At 37.9% G+C, this 18,096-nt stretch overlaps 1 protein-coding gene across 1 annotated transcript; it reads left to right on the plus strand.

Annotated features, from left to right (window-relative positions):
- Positions 1-1,360: 1,360 nt before the first annotated feature.
- On the plus strand, positions 1,361-13,724 carry LOC139121952 (uncharacterized). The gene is made up of 11 exons (XM_070687294.1): positions 1,361-1,562; positions 3,852-3,975; positions 4,485-4,665; positions 5,254-5,374; positions 8,044-8,178; positions 8,692-8,910; positions 9,414-9,542; positions 9,784-9,891; positions 10,658-10,780; positions 11,476-11,560; positions 12,690-13,724. The coding sequence occupies exons 1-11, from the start codon at positions 1,446-1,448 to the stop codon at positions 12,866-12,868; spliced, it is 1,521 nt and encodes a 506-aa protein (XP_070543395.1). The 5' UTR covers positions 1,361-1,445; the 3' UTR covers positions 12,869-13,724.
- The last annotated feature ends 4,372 nt before the right edge of the window (positions 13,725-18,096 follow it).

Genomic DNA, 18,096 nt, shown 5'->3' on the forward strand with positions numbered 1-18,096 from the left:
ATGACGCATTGCAAACGCCGCAAATGACAAATGTACTGCCACAATCAAATACCCCACACCCCTGTACTCACAATCACCTTAATCCTACTTCGGTTGCTTCACAGATCCCATAACACTCAGGATTGGTTTCGTATCCAAACAACGATCACCTCAATTTGATTCAATTTTAAATTTATTTCAAACTTAAAAACGTCCATAAGGGAGAGAAAAATAATAAATCCTAAAAAAAATGACATAAAAGCAATAGTAAAAATACAATAAGTGGGCTTGAGGTTCGTTAAAACGCATGTCACTGGCAACAAATCAAGACATTATTAGTTAATCGATTATCGATTAATCGATTAATCAAGACATTATTAGTTTCCACTAACATTGTACGCTGTTCTTCTTCTTAAAACCGAGAGACAATTTACTGAATGGTTAAGAAACACCTTAGGGACACCAATGTATCTTAGATAGCCAAATGCATTATGGGGACATACAATTCAACTGCGAATAGCGCTGACATTAAGAAGCACAAGAAATACAATGTAATGTTATTACAAAACGTATGAAAAAAAGACGAGATTCAACATCAACAGAACATGAGTAAACTTTTCCTAGAAGCATGTTAGCCCTGCCACACAGGGCTCTACGTTGCCTTAGAATGTCTTCGTCGTCACATAATTCTTATGTGAAAATTAAATATGACCCAGATCAAACAAACTTTGGAACAAATTCAAGAGAAACACCGCTCAGCTTGACTGATGGAACAGTCGATTTGAAAACTTTGACCCACTGACAATTTGTTTTAAGGTTGCAAGTTTTAACATATCTCGACGTTGAGTAAACACGGTTGCTACGCCCTAGGTCAGATCACGATATCCTTGAGCGTGTACATTTCCGTTTGCGTTTTTATCTTTACAACTCCAGTTGAAGGCAAATCTTTGTTCAAGAAAATGTGAAGTTATATTTTGAAATTACACAAGAAGGAAGTAAACCGTCCAAATATAAATGAAATCGAATAGATCAATCAGCACGCCTTTGTTGTTTGTTTGTCTTTCTCAAAAATAGAAAAATATACATATTTGCAGAGTCAAGATTCTATAACATTTTTACTTTGCTTCCTCTCACAGTCAATCACCCAGCATATGCTAATTACTTACCCTCGTTCACGACTGTGTCATCATAAAAGAACTTATAATTACTAACCGTAATTAAAAGAACATTTTTCGGTGATATACTTCTTAAGTTTTATACAATATGCCGGAGTTATCAGTTGACACTTACAAATGTATTTCGAATAGTTTTTGATGGGCCTATCATTACTATAGACTTAAAGAACATCGAGAGTCCGAGGTTACATAAAGGAACTAAAAGTCAGATTTTCAACAAGCGTGTATAAAACTTGGGGAAACTGGTGTTACTACCATAAGATATTTGAGCGGTGCGACAAAGAGTCAAACATGACCTGTGGGATAATGCGAATTATGTTAGTCCCCAGCATCGCTCTGCTTGTGTGTTTTGTCTCGTGTTGTGTTGGCAGGACTGCTGAGGAATGGAAGACACGGGTTGTGTATCAGGTACGTTGTCAGAAATTTCTTGATAAAAAGTCAATTTGAAAGACGATGATATAGAGTTGGGCATGGTGCAATTCCTGAATGAAACTGAACAGTACTCAGCTTAACTCTGGTGGAACAAAAAAGCGGGGTTTTAGACTGGATAAGGGACGAGATATCGGAACGAATTTAGCCATCGTTAACCATCTAGAATATGTTTGAAATCTTACATTCAGATTACACTTAACCTTGGTTATCTTTAAGTGAACGAGGAAATGACGTTATTACGGAAAAATATCAAATTTTCAACTTCGTTCATTGCCAAGTAATCCTATATAAGAACTAAATGTTTTCAAGGACCACTTGTTTCTATGTGACGACAATTTTCAAACTAAAGAATTTCTGAGTGGATATGATGCCAAAATGTCAGTTAGTACTTGGGTGTAGTACGGTTTTGAGCATGTGCACCGAGTACTTAGACTACACTAGAATATGCCGGTGACGACGAAAGAAGTTTGCAAAGCTTGCTAAAGGATGCGCTGTGACACGTTATTATCCAGGAAAAGTTTTACCATAAAAACAATGTGAAGTAAATAATGTATGGTTTTCGACTTATAACACTCCGTGTCATTCGGTCCGGTTTACTGATGGCATGGACAATCTTTGAGTGCTACCATTTATTCAAACTCACGTTTTCTTGTCATTATTTCTCAAGGACGAGAACTTGAAACTTCTCTCTTTGTCATATCCAGTTTTCCCTACAAGACCAAAGTGTGCAGTTCAGGGGTCGCTTGCGAATGGCTAGACTTTGATAAAAAATGTTGCTCAGGCTTTTGTGATTCTATGCCAAAGTTTGACATGGAATATTATACATCAAATAAGTTTCGGTTGGTATTCGACAAACTTATCAGCGACTGGTGCTCCGGCCACTTGACTCCATAAATCACTAAAGTACCTCCTCGTTGTGTGAATTTACATACCTTATCATGCGCTCAGCGAGTGTCGTAGTTTCTTTTATCTTGATTTACGACCTTATCATATGTGGAACTCCAGACAACCCAAAAATCCCTTACAAATCTATGAATTCGTATTATCCTTTATTTTATAAATTGTGAGGAATTATGAACAAATCAGTCCATGCAAGCTGTTCGCAACTTCCTTAAGTCTTGTAAATTCCCGGGCACACTTACTGCATCAGTTGTTTCACTTCTCCTTCCTCTCAGCTATAAGGCTCAACCCATAGAGGTCATTTTATCTTAATTAAATCTTACAAATGTCCTCTCCTCTTGATAATGTCAATACACATTCTATAACACTTAATCGAGTCGTATTCCCTGCCTTGAGGCCAAAGACTACTAGTAATTTCTAATTCCTTCTCTCTACCTGGCTCCCACTGATCATAAAAATTGCTCACCAATAGTTCCAGCCAGCACTTGCAAAAAAAAAAAAAACTTCGCCACCACAAATCACGTAAAAACTTGTAAAAAGCGTTTTCCGCACAAGTTCGTCAGCTTCCCTGGAAAAATCGAAAATAGCGTGTATGTAATGTGTCGTTTATCTCCGACATTCTCACAATTCCGGTCAACTATCATCATACAAGTACGCCATAATTGAGCAATAATGTACCCCCGGACCATAATGGACGAACGGAAACTTTGCACACATAATGTACGAGTAAAATGAAAAAAATTGCTTGGGTCCATTATGGGCCAGGAGGGTGTACATTATTGCTATAATTTATAGCTTTGGCAATGCCTTGGAATCTTTTAATGCAAAAGACATCTTGGGTTATAATGTTGAAAAATCGGATACATTGTCAGTATAATCCGAGGGATGACGTCACAAATTCACTGGTATTGACAAAGCTTTAATATAATAACAAATATATCTTTGTGTATTTCTTTGTTCGGACATACTTGTACATAACGATATTTTATCACGTTCTGCGGTCCTATGATGAAGGAACAAAACAGCGCCATCAATCGACCAAGTCTGTATGGATTTTTCACACGTTTTTGCTGTGTTTTGTCAGAAATGTTTCTTACTGGCAAATGTTAGAGATTTATCATTCACGGATGGTTTACTTGTCATTTTATGCCGGTACAATATTCTCGGAAATCACAAAGTTTTGATATACCTGTTTCCCATTCTGTATTTTCCCATCTCATCTATCAATTGTTTGTCTCATCGAATTTTTCTGTAAAATGAACACCACACGCTGACGAAGTCGCCGTAATATGAAAAATTTCCTCACATGAGATAAATTCGGTCAAAATTTTGTGAATTAACTTACTTCGTTTTCGTTCTGTTTAGATTGTTATAGATCGCTTTGCACACACAAGTGAATCACCAGCCCGGCAGTGCACAGATACGTCTCGATATTGTGGCGGTACCTTGAAAGGAATCGAAAGAAACCTTGATTACATCACAAACTTGGGTGAGTAAAATGCATTATGTTAGCCATACCGTTTAAGCATTTCAACTCACCGTTTTCTATAAAATTTTTGTGCTCGAGAAAGATCAAAAATGTAAAACTAGAAGGAAAAAAATGTTTGAACATGTTGTTGAAATAATCACTGATATTTGCTTTCGAGTAAAGCGAATTTCTAGTTATAGAAATGACATAAGTATATAGACTATGTTTAAAATGACAAGAAGACAGTTTCAAGTATATGAACAGATGAACACAAAACATTTCTTGTAGCACGTTCCATCTTCTATCTATCACTGTTCCTTCTTTCCTGTTTTATTGCCTTTAGTCACTGAACGTTTGCATCAAAATATTCGTAGCTCCTATCTCGAGACATATTTGTCACGTCAGGTTTTCCCTTCGCCTGTACTAATTTCTGTACACTGTGAAATGATCTTCCGCAGCTTTGTAAAACAATCACATTGAATTCTCTGTGGTCTTTTCAAAGGTTTTGCCTTCTGTTTCAATTGCTACAGGTGCAAATGCGATACTTATCTCTCCGTTTGTGCTGAATACGAACTCGAGTAACTCTGCTGGTTACCATGGTAAATGGCCCCTAGACATCTACACGATCAACCCCAGTTTTGGTTCAAGTCAAGATATGGCTGAGTTGGTCAGCGCGTGTCATGAGCGCGACGTATGGGTTATGGCAGATCTGTAAGTCGGTTTGTTTTTGTCAGAAAGAAAGCAGCGTTGCCTTTTTGTAGAATTAAGGGGTTCAGGCAGAAGAAAGGACGTACACACTTCACCTCTCTACGAATTTCTGAAATGTCGTTCACTGCCTTACACTGAACAACAAAGGACAAAGTTATAAACAGGTTGAGCAGACATGTGTATTCGGGCTACCTTCACTGGCTGGGTTGTCTTTTCTATATAAACACGATATTGACCGAAGAATGATCATAATGTGACGATTAACGATTCATTTTGATAATTAATAATGCAGACAGAGTTAAATACGATGACAGAAAGACAGAAAGAGAGAGTTAAATGACAGGGCAACACATGCAATTTCTTGAAGGTGTCACTCTTATACCGATTCTGTGTTTTGTGTGTCTTATTGTGGCTCCGTAAATTCTTGAAGAAACTAACTGAATGAAGAATGCAACAACATAATGTAGTATTGGTGGCATGGATGCACAATTATTATTTGAAATGATCTCGTGCAAGATATTTTCTTGTAAGACATGGGGAGATATTATTCATTGAAATATTATCGACATTTTTTTCTTATTTGACCAACAGAATTATCCGTCACATGGGTTATCTAGATGGTTGCTCGCCATCGTTATGTACTCAACCAGATGAAGATAGTTTCAGCAAATTCACACCTTTTGATCAGCTTGACCATTACGTTGATTACAGTGTAAGTTTCCCACAGTCACAATACTGCGTCTGTACCGCGTCAGGATTTAGCGTTACAATATGTTTTAAACCGGATTTTCAAAATTCTTTCGGATCACGATGTTATATTTTTTGCTTTTTATTTATAATTAAAGACGTTGAACAAATGTCTTCAGGTCTAATCACTGCATACATGTTTGTTTTTACAATCTGTTTGAATGAATCAAAGTATATTTAACTTCTGTAATAGAATGCGCCAACAGCGGACAGGTAGTTGGACTTTCAAATTTTACAATACATTTTTGCTCTATCATTTGTTAGGGCTCATTTTGAGGTTCATTGAGTAAGGTTTTAACTGTCTGCTTTTTTCAAAAAAAATCAACAATTCTATTTTTATCCACAGTGCTATCACAGGGATGTTTGCCATTTTGAATTTAAAGTGTCGGTAGATATTTAGAGGTTATTACGAAATATCGCCTGTTCCTGCAAGACGAAGTCGAGTGTCTTACGCAGTAAAAATGACACGAATGCTCAGATACGATGCAGGGAACAGGCGATATTGGGTAATAACCAATTAACCATATACCCATCCGTAAAATTTACAATGATGAGAAAAACCTTAAAGTTTGAGGCTTTACTTACATTTCGCCACGCGCAAAAATATTGAAATATTTGTGTGAACAGGCTTCTTTCATAAATTATATACGAAAAAGCCTACACCCCAATGAACATCATGAGAAACGATACCGGGATTCAAGTACAGTCGAACGAGAGGAACGTTTCCAGGTGCAATGTGTTATTACAATCATTTCCGGTAAGCTTTCCTCTCCTTTAAATCTCTCTCGATTTCGATCGCACTCCATCGTCCTACGGAGTCCGGAGAGGTGGCCATTTGTTTGTTTACACTGAGAGTTGCCATGTCAACAGGTGTCGCGCACGCGACATCGCTGTCACGCCTCGCACTCACTTCCTGTTTGGAGATTGACCTGTCAGTGCGAAAGCTAGAAAATTTGCAAGAGCTTGCCTAAAATATTACAAGAACTTTAACGGAATAACCAAGGAAAACATTACAAGAGTCAACATATTATTCCCAATACTCTTGTTCTTCAATGCATTTAATTGTTTATGTCGACAACGCCGCATTGAAGGTGAGAGCGGCAGCCATCTTGTTTGTTTACTTTGTTTACTATAAAATTGAAAATGTAGTTTGGGAACACTACGAAGCGATGTCGCCGACGCGTAAAAATTGAAAGGCTACGAGGAACACGGGTATTTATGTTTAAATACGGAAGTCTTGTAATGTTTTCCCATGGTTTTCCTATTAAAGTTCTCGTATTTCTTTGGGCCAAGCTCTAGCAAACATTCTGCCGTTCGCATGGCGCCGGCACTTTGCACGGTCTACCCCCGAACAGGTAGTGAGCGCGTGGCGTGACAGTGATGTCGCGCGTGCGACGACTGTTGACATGGCAACTCTCAGGGTAAACAAGCAAAATGGCGGCCCCTCTCCGCGCGAGCTCTGTGCCGTACGACGATCGAGCGCGTTTGAAAAAAAGCTGAGAACAGTTTTTGATCGGTTACTATTGTAATAGCATATTGCACCTTGAAATGTTCCTCCTGTATGACGATTTTTGAATTCCGGTGCCTTTCTTCTTGGGGTTCATTGAGATACCGAGGACTTGCAGCGATGTCGCGCGTGATGTTTACTTCGTCCCATACCTTATGAATGAAGCCTGTTCACATAAATATTCCGATATTTATGCGCAAGGCGTAATAAAGTAAAGCCTCAAAATGTGAGGTTTTTCAAACTATTAGTAAAATTATGGGCATGGGTATATGATAAATCGGTTATTTAAGCAATTAAATCACACCCAGCGATGGTATACCACGAGATTTTGACCAGTTCACGACATATATGCACTCGCTATCGCTCGTGCATATATGAAGTGAAATGGTCAAAGTCGAGTGGTATACCATCGCTGGGTGTGATTTATTGCTATTATATCATAACAGTATATTGAAATTCTGGCATGGAATGTCATAAAAGGACTTTTCCTCAAGCCGAGAGCCAGTGCGCATGCCAGCCGTGGTATATCGCCAATATACCACGGTTCTTTTCGCGTCTCGACCAATCAGATCGCTGTATTTGCACCATCAATATACTGGTATGATATAGTAACCAATATCGCCTGTTCCTTGTGTCGTATCAGTATTCGTGTTATTAGTGCTGCGTCAGACACGGGACGAAGTCGAGTGTCTGACGCAGCACAAATGACACTCATGCTGATACGACACAAGGAACAGGCGATATTGGGTAATAACCTCAAATTATTAGTTTATCAAGCAACATATTTTGCATGGTGACCCCTGATTTTTATTCGTGATTTCGAAAGGAAGTGATTAAAACCTGCAGAAGGGAAAGTTTCGGCAAAAGTTTAAGTTAAGTTTAAGTCTTTCAATTTCGAGGCGCGCACAACCTAAATGTATGGTGTTTTATCTCTCATGTATACATCTCTGTGATAACATGTCAAGGATCAATACTATCACGCTTTCCCAATGTATCATGTGCATAATGGCAATAAATTGTAATACCCTTATTCGATGAACTTCAATGTAAACTTACCAAACTATCTCAACTTGACTTGTAGAATCTTGTATAACGAAATTCCTCTGCATAATTTTTGAATTGATCAGGAATGGGGAACTAGAGACTATCTGCCCAAACTGAATCACACAAACAGCTTCGTAAGGACTACACTCATCAACTGGATTCAAAGCCTGGTTTCGGATTATGATTTTGATGGTTTCCGCATCTCTGACATCGACGACGTAAGTTTGGGGTTCAATGAGAACGTTGATAAAAATATCTGATGGCTTTCTTCAAGATTTGTATCAGACTTTGCAAGTATGTCACTGCTGTTTTATGTCAAACGTCACAGTACATGCAATATTGTACGCATGCGCTCTCCTGTACGCTCAGTAAAACTGTCGACTTCACAGAAAGAGCCTTTGAGAGACCCTAGGTCTAAAGTCAGATAGTAATGATTTCAGGGAAAATATGTAGTTTTAGCGTTTTCCTAATACAGGCTCTGTTTGAACTAGATTTGACAATGATAACGATAAAAGGGTACATACATTCAATGTTTTACGATAATTTTGTCGGTTATCTGCCAGTCGTTGTTTTCGTTGTCTTTGCCGCGGTCCTCCGCATCATCATCATCATCATCATCATCATCATCTTTTACGACATCATCATCATCATCATCATCATCATCATCATCATCATCTTTTACGACATGTATCAACATGTTTCTTGTGTATTTTCATCATCTTCGTGTTCAGATACCGATAGAGTTTCTTGAAGAGCTGAACAACGCTGTCGATGTGTTCATCATCGGGCAAGCTAGCACTGAGATTACTGAAGCAGCTGAACTGGCTTCCTACCAATCTATCTTGGACGCAGTTTTTGCCAATAACATGTACGATGCTCTCGACAATTTTTTTCGTAATTCTAAAGACGGTGATGGTTATTATCTTATCCCAGACAGACTTTCTTTAGGGGTAGGTACTCACACTTGTTGACATAACATTAATATTCAAAAGCCATTCATTTTTAGAATATTTTTCCTTGATCCCGTGCATGATGATACGTATCATTACAGATTTGTTACAATCTTAGAGTACATTACTTTTAGTTAATTAAAATAAACCACAAATACCTGATAGTTTGTTCCTATGATTTTCCTATCTTTTTGCTAGCTCTGTACTGAAGGATTTGGCACACGTCATGCAACTGAGCTCGATAGTAGACGTTCATGCAACCTGCAAATCACATTGTTATATACATAAAATTAATGTAACATCACCTTGAAACGCACATTTTTGCTGCCATCGCGAAAAGTATTGCAATCGAATGATAAATTATCCTTACATTGACAACGTACACATACATATACGGATAGACTGCAAAGACGCATGATGGGCCATTTCTCTGCCGTTGTTATGTTTTTCGACGCAAATGCGATATTTCTCAATTAAAAACAAATTTTTGTTTATTTTCACAGCAAGGACTGTTCAAGGATGCTTCTATTTTGGGAGGTTACATCGGCAACGATGTTGTTGGACGATTTCTCAGTAAGGATGACGACTTCACTGAGTTAAGAGGCGCTTTGGCGTATCTTCTGATGGCTGACGTAAGTTTTAAAGTTCCGTAATATACAAGGAAGTTCATACAAAATCTTTGTTATTCGACGAGACTTTCATTTGATATTACGACAGTGATACGTTGGCCTTGAACATTCACTCGTAAAGGGTAGACTCTAAAATCGTGTGGTAAATTCTTAGACGTGCAATGGTACTCACCAACGGTAAACTATTTTTGTTTATTCTTCCTAAAACACTGGTAATGCCTTCAAATTTCTTTTTTAACTGTAGTGGATTCCGTTTATCTACTATGGGACAGAACAAGGGCGTGACTTTGAAAGCAGTGACGGTCATGAGTCCCTGTGGCCATACTACGTGCAAGAGAGGAATGTTTACAAGGTAAGTTGAACCATTCTCCAGATCAAAATGGTGTTAGATCATTCGTCAAATAAAAATAATAATGTCTAAATCGATATCTTTGACAGCATACATGCACATGTTTTCCAATGCTGGCTACATACTTCCACGAAAATCGAAACAAGCGATCCAAAGTCATCAGAACTCAATTTCATATCACGTTGAGAATTTTACACCGAATAAATATTATTGTAGCTATATATAGTCGTTTGCCCAACTTTAAATGACTGCCTTACTTCATCTTCTCGTACTTTGCGAAAGATAACTAAATACTAATGAGAAAATACATGCGATTTACCAACAAACGTTAAAGACCCTTTAGAATAAAATGCCAAATTCATTTTTGATGGTGGATAATAGGCAAGAGTTCACTAACGTTATCTTCTTTAATAATAATAATAATGCTCTTCGAACACGTAGAGCAAAATTTTATGTAACTTCTGAAAGCTTACAGCTATCATCTTTTATTTTAGTGCTGCTGTCTCATGTGATGTGATTTGCATATAATACTGATTATTGCAGACAGATTCATAAGTAGAATTATGATCCTCATGTACGTATAGCATCCTTAATACTCGCATACCCACCTTCATGCATATTGGCCTCGGTGTCGCTATTATTCTCTTACCTACATCCCCGTTTCCATGACATTGGGTGTGAAAATGGCCTTTTCTGCATTTATTGTAATAATGCCGATAACAATCACAAACCTCCAATATTTTACTTTGTCCATCATTCCAAACACCAGTTCATCTCAACAATCTTGGAACATCGAAGAAATTTGTTCGGTACATCAGTCAGTGGTTATCAAGGTGTGGAGCATGTGGAATGTACATACTACAGAGGCGTCTATTCTTTCGCCAGGAAATCGGTAAGATTTTATGTTATGTTCTCGGATCTTTTTAACAACAATCTACCTGGGTAGAGAATCTGTAACATGGATAGAACAATCCGTTATCATCGAACTGGAGTTCATGTTATTGGTTTTTATTTTCCCGATGTAAGCAATAATGCTGTAAAACTTAGTACTTCGGTTAATATCAGTAGGCCTGCTTAGCCAGCTTAGCCAGCCATGTGAAAGTAATTTTCTGTTTGTTTCTCACTCGCTAGTGTGATATGTTTAAGTGATTGCTGACCGAACACTCATGTTATGTTCCCTATGGTAGAATGCGCCTCGATGACATACGTTCGGCTCGCACCTTTTCTGATCTACCGCTTGTGGGGCCTAAATCTAAAACTGTTCGAGAAAGACAAATTTTCACCGCCTTAGTTTTTTCAAATCTCGGTAAATTTGGGGAAATTTTCATCTTTGTACCAAAATTTGCACTGTGACGCCTAATTTTTATTCATGATTTTGAAAATGATTGCATGGTTAGAAGTATCCTATTCTAGAGGATAGTTTAAGCAAAAGTTTCAGTCTTTCAAATTCGAGGCGCATACTACCTTTAATAACAACATCTTTTGACGTAATTGGGCTAGCTTCTGACTGCACCATAACATGTAGGTGATTGTGATTCAGTTCTGTCTTTAATGATACAATGAGAGCCTTGTTTTCCTCGCATTTAGACATTCGTTATCATCACTAATGGCCGTTATAACTCGCAACCTGACGGACATCTGATAAGGCGTCATCCTTTTGAAAAGGAAACTGGTAAGTTGAGGTTTTGGACTTGTGCTGTATTTAATATATCGAAATGTCACCGAGGTTGAAAATGGCAGAAGTAAAGAATGGAGCAACAATGTGGATTTTGCATGTCTAAGCGACCTTAATAGTCGCGCCAGCGGCTTACTGACTACGCATGCGCTTATTCATAATATACTATGCGAGTAACCGGAAGTGTACCCTTCTTTCGTGGGCGCCGCCATGTTTTTTTTTGAGTACTCGTAAATAAACAAATACGAAACAAATTATTATTAATAACATGCCATTTATAAAATATACCTCTTTTATTAGCCAGTAAATGTTATTATGCACCTTGTCGCTGATACAGAATATCGTTAATATAGATAAAGGGAGAAAACAGTCGCGCAATGAACGGTGGCATACGCAAAGATGCTGGGATTGAATTTTAGAAAAGCGCCCCCAGTGTCAATAATTAAATTCAAAAATTGCCAGTTTTTAGACGGAACGCTATAGTTTTCAGTTTGCAAATGGAAGTTGGGCAGTGCGGTTAACATTGCAATGATAATGATTGCATGATACGTCCCTTGTTTAACGCAATAGGCTGTTATCAATGTGAAACTTGCCAATTTTTGTCCAAAATTTTTACACGTTACAGAAAATCTATAGGCCTACCTGCACTGCTGCAGGGTTTGACGTCCGCGCGTGTACGTACGTGAACTGCTTTCATCAGAGGAAACTAGGCATAGTTGTCATATATACGTTTATGAAGTAACAATTAATTACATTTTATCATGAATCAATACAAATAACATTGCCAATCTTAACCCTGGCGCGACACCAAGGGCTGAGCCCTATATAATATTAGATGAAGGTTATGTTGCTATTATTTTTCCACTAAGAGTATGTGTATTTTGTATATGTTACTATGAAACAAAGCCCCCTACCAGGTGTCTTTAGACAGTAGTTCATAAACCATAACATGACGCATTGGTTGCAAGTCAACTTTGTCATACGGAGTCTTCTCGAGAGCGGTGCAACTACTAACGACTTCGGTATTAATTGTCACAATGTTAACAAAACAAAAGTAAACCATTTTGTATCGTTTTATCTCGTAAGAGTCATCGCAACCTCAACTATTTATGTTTATTTATTCTAGTGTTGACAAATATCTTTGACCCTACTGACATCGTTACAGTGCAGGACAATGGTACATTCCGCGTCAACCTTGAGAACCATGAACCGAAAATCTACAGCGGAGGATCAAATCTAAGTCAAGGCCTTGTCTTTGTTCTGGCGATGGGTGCCATCTTCTACCATTTATTCACCAGATTATGAATTCCCTCGTCCAGAGAATGATGTTGACGATTACCCCAGGCTTACTATGAAATGTAAACTTTGGATCCTGAATCAGTTCAGTATTTAAGATCTTGACTTTTGCAGAGTTGTCCCAGCATAATTTTTGTACTTTATTTTTTTTATTTTGTACATATATTGCAGCAATTAAAGCAAATAGAATCAAGTAGTCGAATGAACCAATTAAAACCAATTATTTAGATCAAACAATATAAAACCAAGATCAACGTTACACAGCATCTTCACATCAACTCAATTACTTTGGCGTCCATCGGCCATTACATTTAATTTACAAACAAGGTTTAAAGAAATGGAAATAGCTTGATTAGGTTTATCTTCTATGACTGCGCTTGCTAATCAAACAGTTGAAACCATGGTAATATGCATGCATATTAGTCTTTCGACGGAAGGACGATATGAAGCTACTACTGTGTTTTCGTTACGTCGTCTGCAGAAACTACTTTATGTTACACTGCAGTCAACGGGAACTTTCTTCCCCCGATTAGTATTTTATTTTTTAGAAATATGAGGCTAGGAGACATATTTGTAATTTTTGAGCAACATACACTTTAATTTCTCGCTCCTTTTTCACAGGAACACAAAATATAAACCTAAATGCATAGAGATTTCAATTGAAATGTTTCGAATTGAACTGTGACGCTTTCGCATTTTCTTCATCAAACAGAAAACTTGCCAGTACCGTTTATGTACATTTCAACAAAATAAAAGTAAACATTGTAATTATCCTGCAAACTGCATTTGTATGAAAATGTTGCTCTTTGAATAAAATGTATTGCGTACTTGTGAGAGTTCTCTCGTACGCTATTGTAATCAGCAATTCGAAAGGTTCCCGTGTTATATGTTTAATGTAGACATTATACATAATTTACACGTAAAATCACATCACATCACTGCACATCGCATCGCATAACATCACATCAAATCACATCACATCACATCACATCACATCACATCACATCACATCACATCACATCACATCACTGCACATCGCATCGCATAACATCACATCAAATCACATCACATCACATCACACCACACCACATCAAATCAAATCATATCAAATCACATCACTGCACATCGCATCGCATCACATCACATCACATCACATCACATCACATCACATCACATCACATAACATCACATCACATCACATCACATCACATCACATCACATCACATCACATCACATCACATCACATCACATCACATCACATCACATCACATCACATCACATCACATCACATCACATCACATCACATCACATCACATCACATCACATCACATCACATCACATCACATCACATCACATCACATCACATCACATCACATCACATCACATCTCATCACATCACATCACATCACATCACATCACATCACATCACATCACATCGCATCGCATCACATCACATCACATCACATCGCATCGCATCGCATCGCATCACATCACATCACATCACATCACATCACATCACATCACATCACATCACATCACATCACATCACATCACATCACATCACATCACATCACATCACATCACATCTCATCACATCACATCACATCACATCACATCACATCACATCACATCACATCACATCACATCACATCACATCACATCACATCACATCACATCACATCAACAATCACATCACATCACATCACATCACATCACATCACATCACATCACATCTCATCACATCTCATCACATCACATCACATCACATCACATCACATCACATCACATCACATCACATCACATCACATCACATCACATCACATCACATCACATCACATCACATCACATCACATCACATCACATCACATCACATCACATCACATCACATCACATCACATCACAGCACATCACATCACATCACATCACATCACATCACATCACATCACATCGCATCACATCACATCACATCACATCACATCACATCACATCACATCACATCACATCACATCACATCACATCACATCACATCACATCACATCACATCACATCACATCACATCACATCACATCACATCACATCACATCACATCACATCACATCACATCACATCACATCTCATCACATCTCATCACATCACATCACATCACATCACATCACATCACATCACATCACATCACATCACATCACATCACATCACATCACATCACATCACATCACATCACATCACATCACATCACATCTCATCACATCACATCACATCACATCACATCACATCACATCATATCATATCATATCACATCACATCATATCAAATCACGCATGTTCTCACTGTTATGAGCAGTGAGCTAAAATTCATGTTTCTAAGAAACTGTTAGCTGTGAAACGAGTCTACCAAGACGTGCATGTTATCAGGGAATATATGCGCGATTATTACGCCATTGTGATGTTGTATTCTTCCGCTAATTGCGATGCTGCTGTGATATTATATTCTTCCGCGGATTGTGTATGTAAGAACTCCTAATATCAAGCATTTGGTTTGACAGGTGTTTGACAAGTTTCATTTCACTCAAGTGGACTTGTTGGTATCCGTATCATATGATCAAACGGATCTATCATGACACGCCTTATCTAGTACAGAAAATATTGCAATACGTTAGCTCTCACCTCTGAAACATATCGATCGATTGTGGAGTTGCTTGTATGCATTCTACGCTAATAAAGAAATTGACTTTAGAGAGCTGATTCATTCATCTATTGAAGTAATATGTCTTTGCAGCTTTTCTCTGTGGAGTCTGGCCTTCACAGTGAGAATTAACATTCATACAGGATATGTAGATAAAACCCAATGGTTTAAACGAGTTTTGAGTTGCAACTCTACAATGTGCTCTATTGAGTTCTGTGGATAACAATGATTCAGTTCATCTGTCCCTATTTGACATTGCACCATGGACATTACTATTAAAGATATGTTTCAATCAATCAGTCAGTGAATCGGTTGTACATTAATCAATGTCAGAAATCATTTACGAAAATGTGTTGAAAATATGCAACTACTGCCACGTTATGGACCCGCATGTCTACAGAAATGATACATAGAACAACTTTAAAATTGTCGTTCATCATTTCGCCCCCTCAATCGAATTGCTGCGTATTTTCCCCGTACATGTAGGCGTCCATTGATGTCATCCGACTCCAGAAGTTGTGCCTGCCGAAGTGATTGGGAGAACCCGTTGCGACAGTCACTGTAGTTGCCGAGCAAGCGTTCAGCAGAAATCAGGTCTGAAGTGACTTAAAGACCACAAATCGGTGCCTCAGATCGGTTAAGTTCATCAAAATAACTGAATAATCAATTGAAATCGTCTGATATACGGAATATGTAAATTGTAGCCCGTATAAATGAAATCGTCACAGCATATTCATTTGCCTCAAGTTGAGCTCATGTATCTGTTTCCAAAATTGAATCATTATGAAACTGACAAACCTCTCTCAAACTCGAAAAAGCACACACTTAATACTTCGTAGAGCAGTTTTTAGCAAGATTACAAGAAAAACCCTTTCAAATAAGGTTCCTTTAATTTGTTTTGAGGCGTAATATAGTCGACAATTAGGGAACTATATAGGAATGTGAGGATATTGTTAAATTGACTATGTCAAATCTGGTAATTTCCCAAAAGTCATAGAAACCCGGCCGGTCGTTATCATAGCAGCAACGTAGTCGAAATGCGTACATTAAAAGACAACGAAGGGTCGCATCGCTTTTTGTTCTGCTTTATGAAAGTAGATCACGGTGTTAATTTTTGCTGTATACCAGTAGGTGATATGTAATTAGTTAAAACATGTCAAAGCGTTGAAGTATTTAGACACGTTACTTCCCCGTTTGTTGATAAGCATGCTAAATACACAACCTCGTTCAGACTTCTATTAAAAAACTTGCAACTTTTAAATCGGCAAATCACAGAAAAACCTCAAAACTGCACATCTGATCAACTAAGCAACTTGGTAGAGCAGTTTTCAGAAGACGAGAAGTAAACCGAAACAGTTTTTGGAAAAAATCATCGCAACTAAAAATGTTACATTGACTGGAGGCTACAGAGCAAGGGATGATAATTTTAAAGAGGAACTCATCACATCAAATATCATTCAGCAAGTTACTTTTGAAGTAACAGGGCGTGTTTACCACGTGTTGAAGTTTTGTAGCAGAAATTCTGGCATGGTTTGTCAAATCATGAGCATTCTTGTGCCCGTGAGTCTGTCTCTCCTTACGTTCTTCGCTTCATATTCAAATGGAAGAACAGCGGAGGAATGGAAATCAAGGGTCGTTTATCAGGTAAGTCATCTCGATTTTCATGACACTCAGAGAAAATAGACAGATAATCAAGCAAATTAAAAGAAAGGTTCTTATCATCGACAAAGATATCAAAGTAATGGTAATCAATATATACGGTAAATGGTCAATGGATAGAAAAAATCACGCTAAAATGGAGTTAAGTTAACAAACAACATAAGGTATTTTGTGTGAACAAAATGAGAAATGTAGATCAGCAAATTAATTTATCTAAACATTTTCGTAAATGTTGTAGTCATCATTAGTACAAAATGGCAAAATTACGTTACTCTTTAACGGTGGATTGCAAGTTAAATGGACATGTTTCTTGATTATTTGCTCAATTACTATTCATTTCTTTTATTTTTATCTATAAGGAACACATCTGTATTCTAGTGGTCTTGACCTGTCTTAACCTTAGGCAGTTTTTAGTGGCAGGCGTCTTTTTTGTCAAGTTAACATCTTAAATTGTGCGGTTAAGGAATTTATTTATTCACGTAAGGTGAAGAGTTCGCGTCTATTGCACGTTCATGTCATGATTAAACTCGAGATTTTACGCAGAATTGCCAATATTCCGCCTTCAACTGTATCGCCTCTCGATGAAGCAGAGTGCTTACGAGAGAGAGAGAGAGAGAGAGAGAGAGAGAGAGAGAGAGAGAGAGAGAGAGAGAGAGAGAGAGAGAGAGAGAGAGAGAGAGAGAGAGAGAGAGACAGACAGACAGACAGACAGACAGAGAGAGAGAGAGAGAGAGAGAGAGAGAGAGAGAGAGAGAGAGAGAGAGAATATTGTCAGTCATTATGGTGTTTGAGCAAGTAGTTTACAAGCGATCGTGAAAGGGTTATGAATGTTTTATAATCGTTTGCTTTCGTTTCCTGAAAAATCTGACGCTACCCATATTGAAGGTTTAATTATT

The sequence above is a fragment of the Ptychodera flava genome, chromosome 2, assembly GCF_041260155.1.
Source record: "Ptychodera flava strain L36383 chromosome 2, AS_Pfla_20210202, whole genome shotgun sequence".
NCBI classification, from domain to species: Eukaryota; Metazoa; Hemichordata; class Enteropneusta; family Ptychoderidae; genus Ptychodera; species Ptychodera flava.

Excerpts from the sequence above, each read along its gene's own strand:
- LOC139121952 (XM_070687294.1), top strand. The coding sequence starts at position 1,446 with ATGACCTGTGGGATAATGCGAATTATGTTAGTCCCCAGCATCGCTCTG. Across the intron at positions 4,666-5,253 it reads GTATGGGTTATGGCAGATCT|AATTATCCGTCACATGGGTT; the intron begins GTAAGTCGGTTT and ends TTTGACCAACAG. Across the intron at positions 10,781-11,475 it reads ATTCTTTCGCCAGGAAATCG|ACATTCGTTATCATCACTAA; the intron begins GTAAGATTTTAT and ends CCTCGCATTTAG.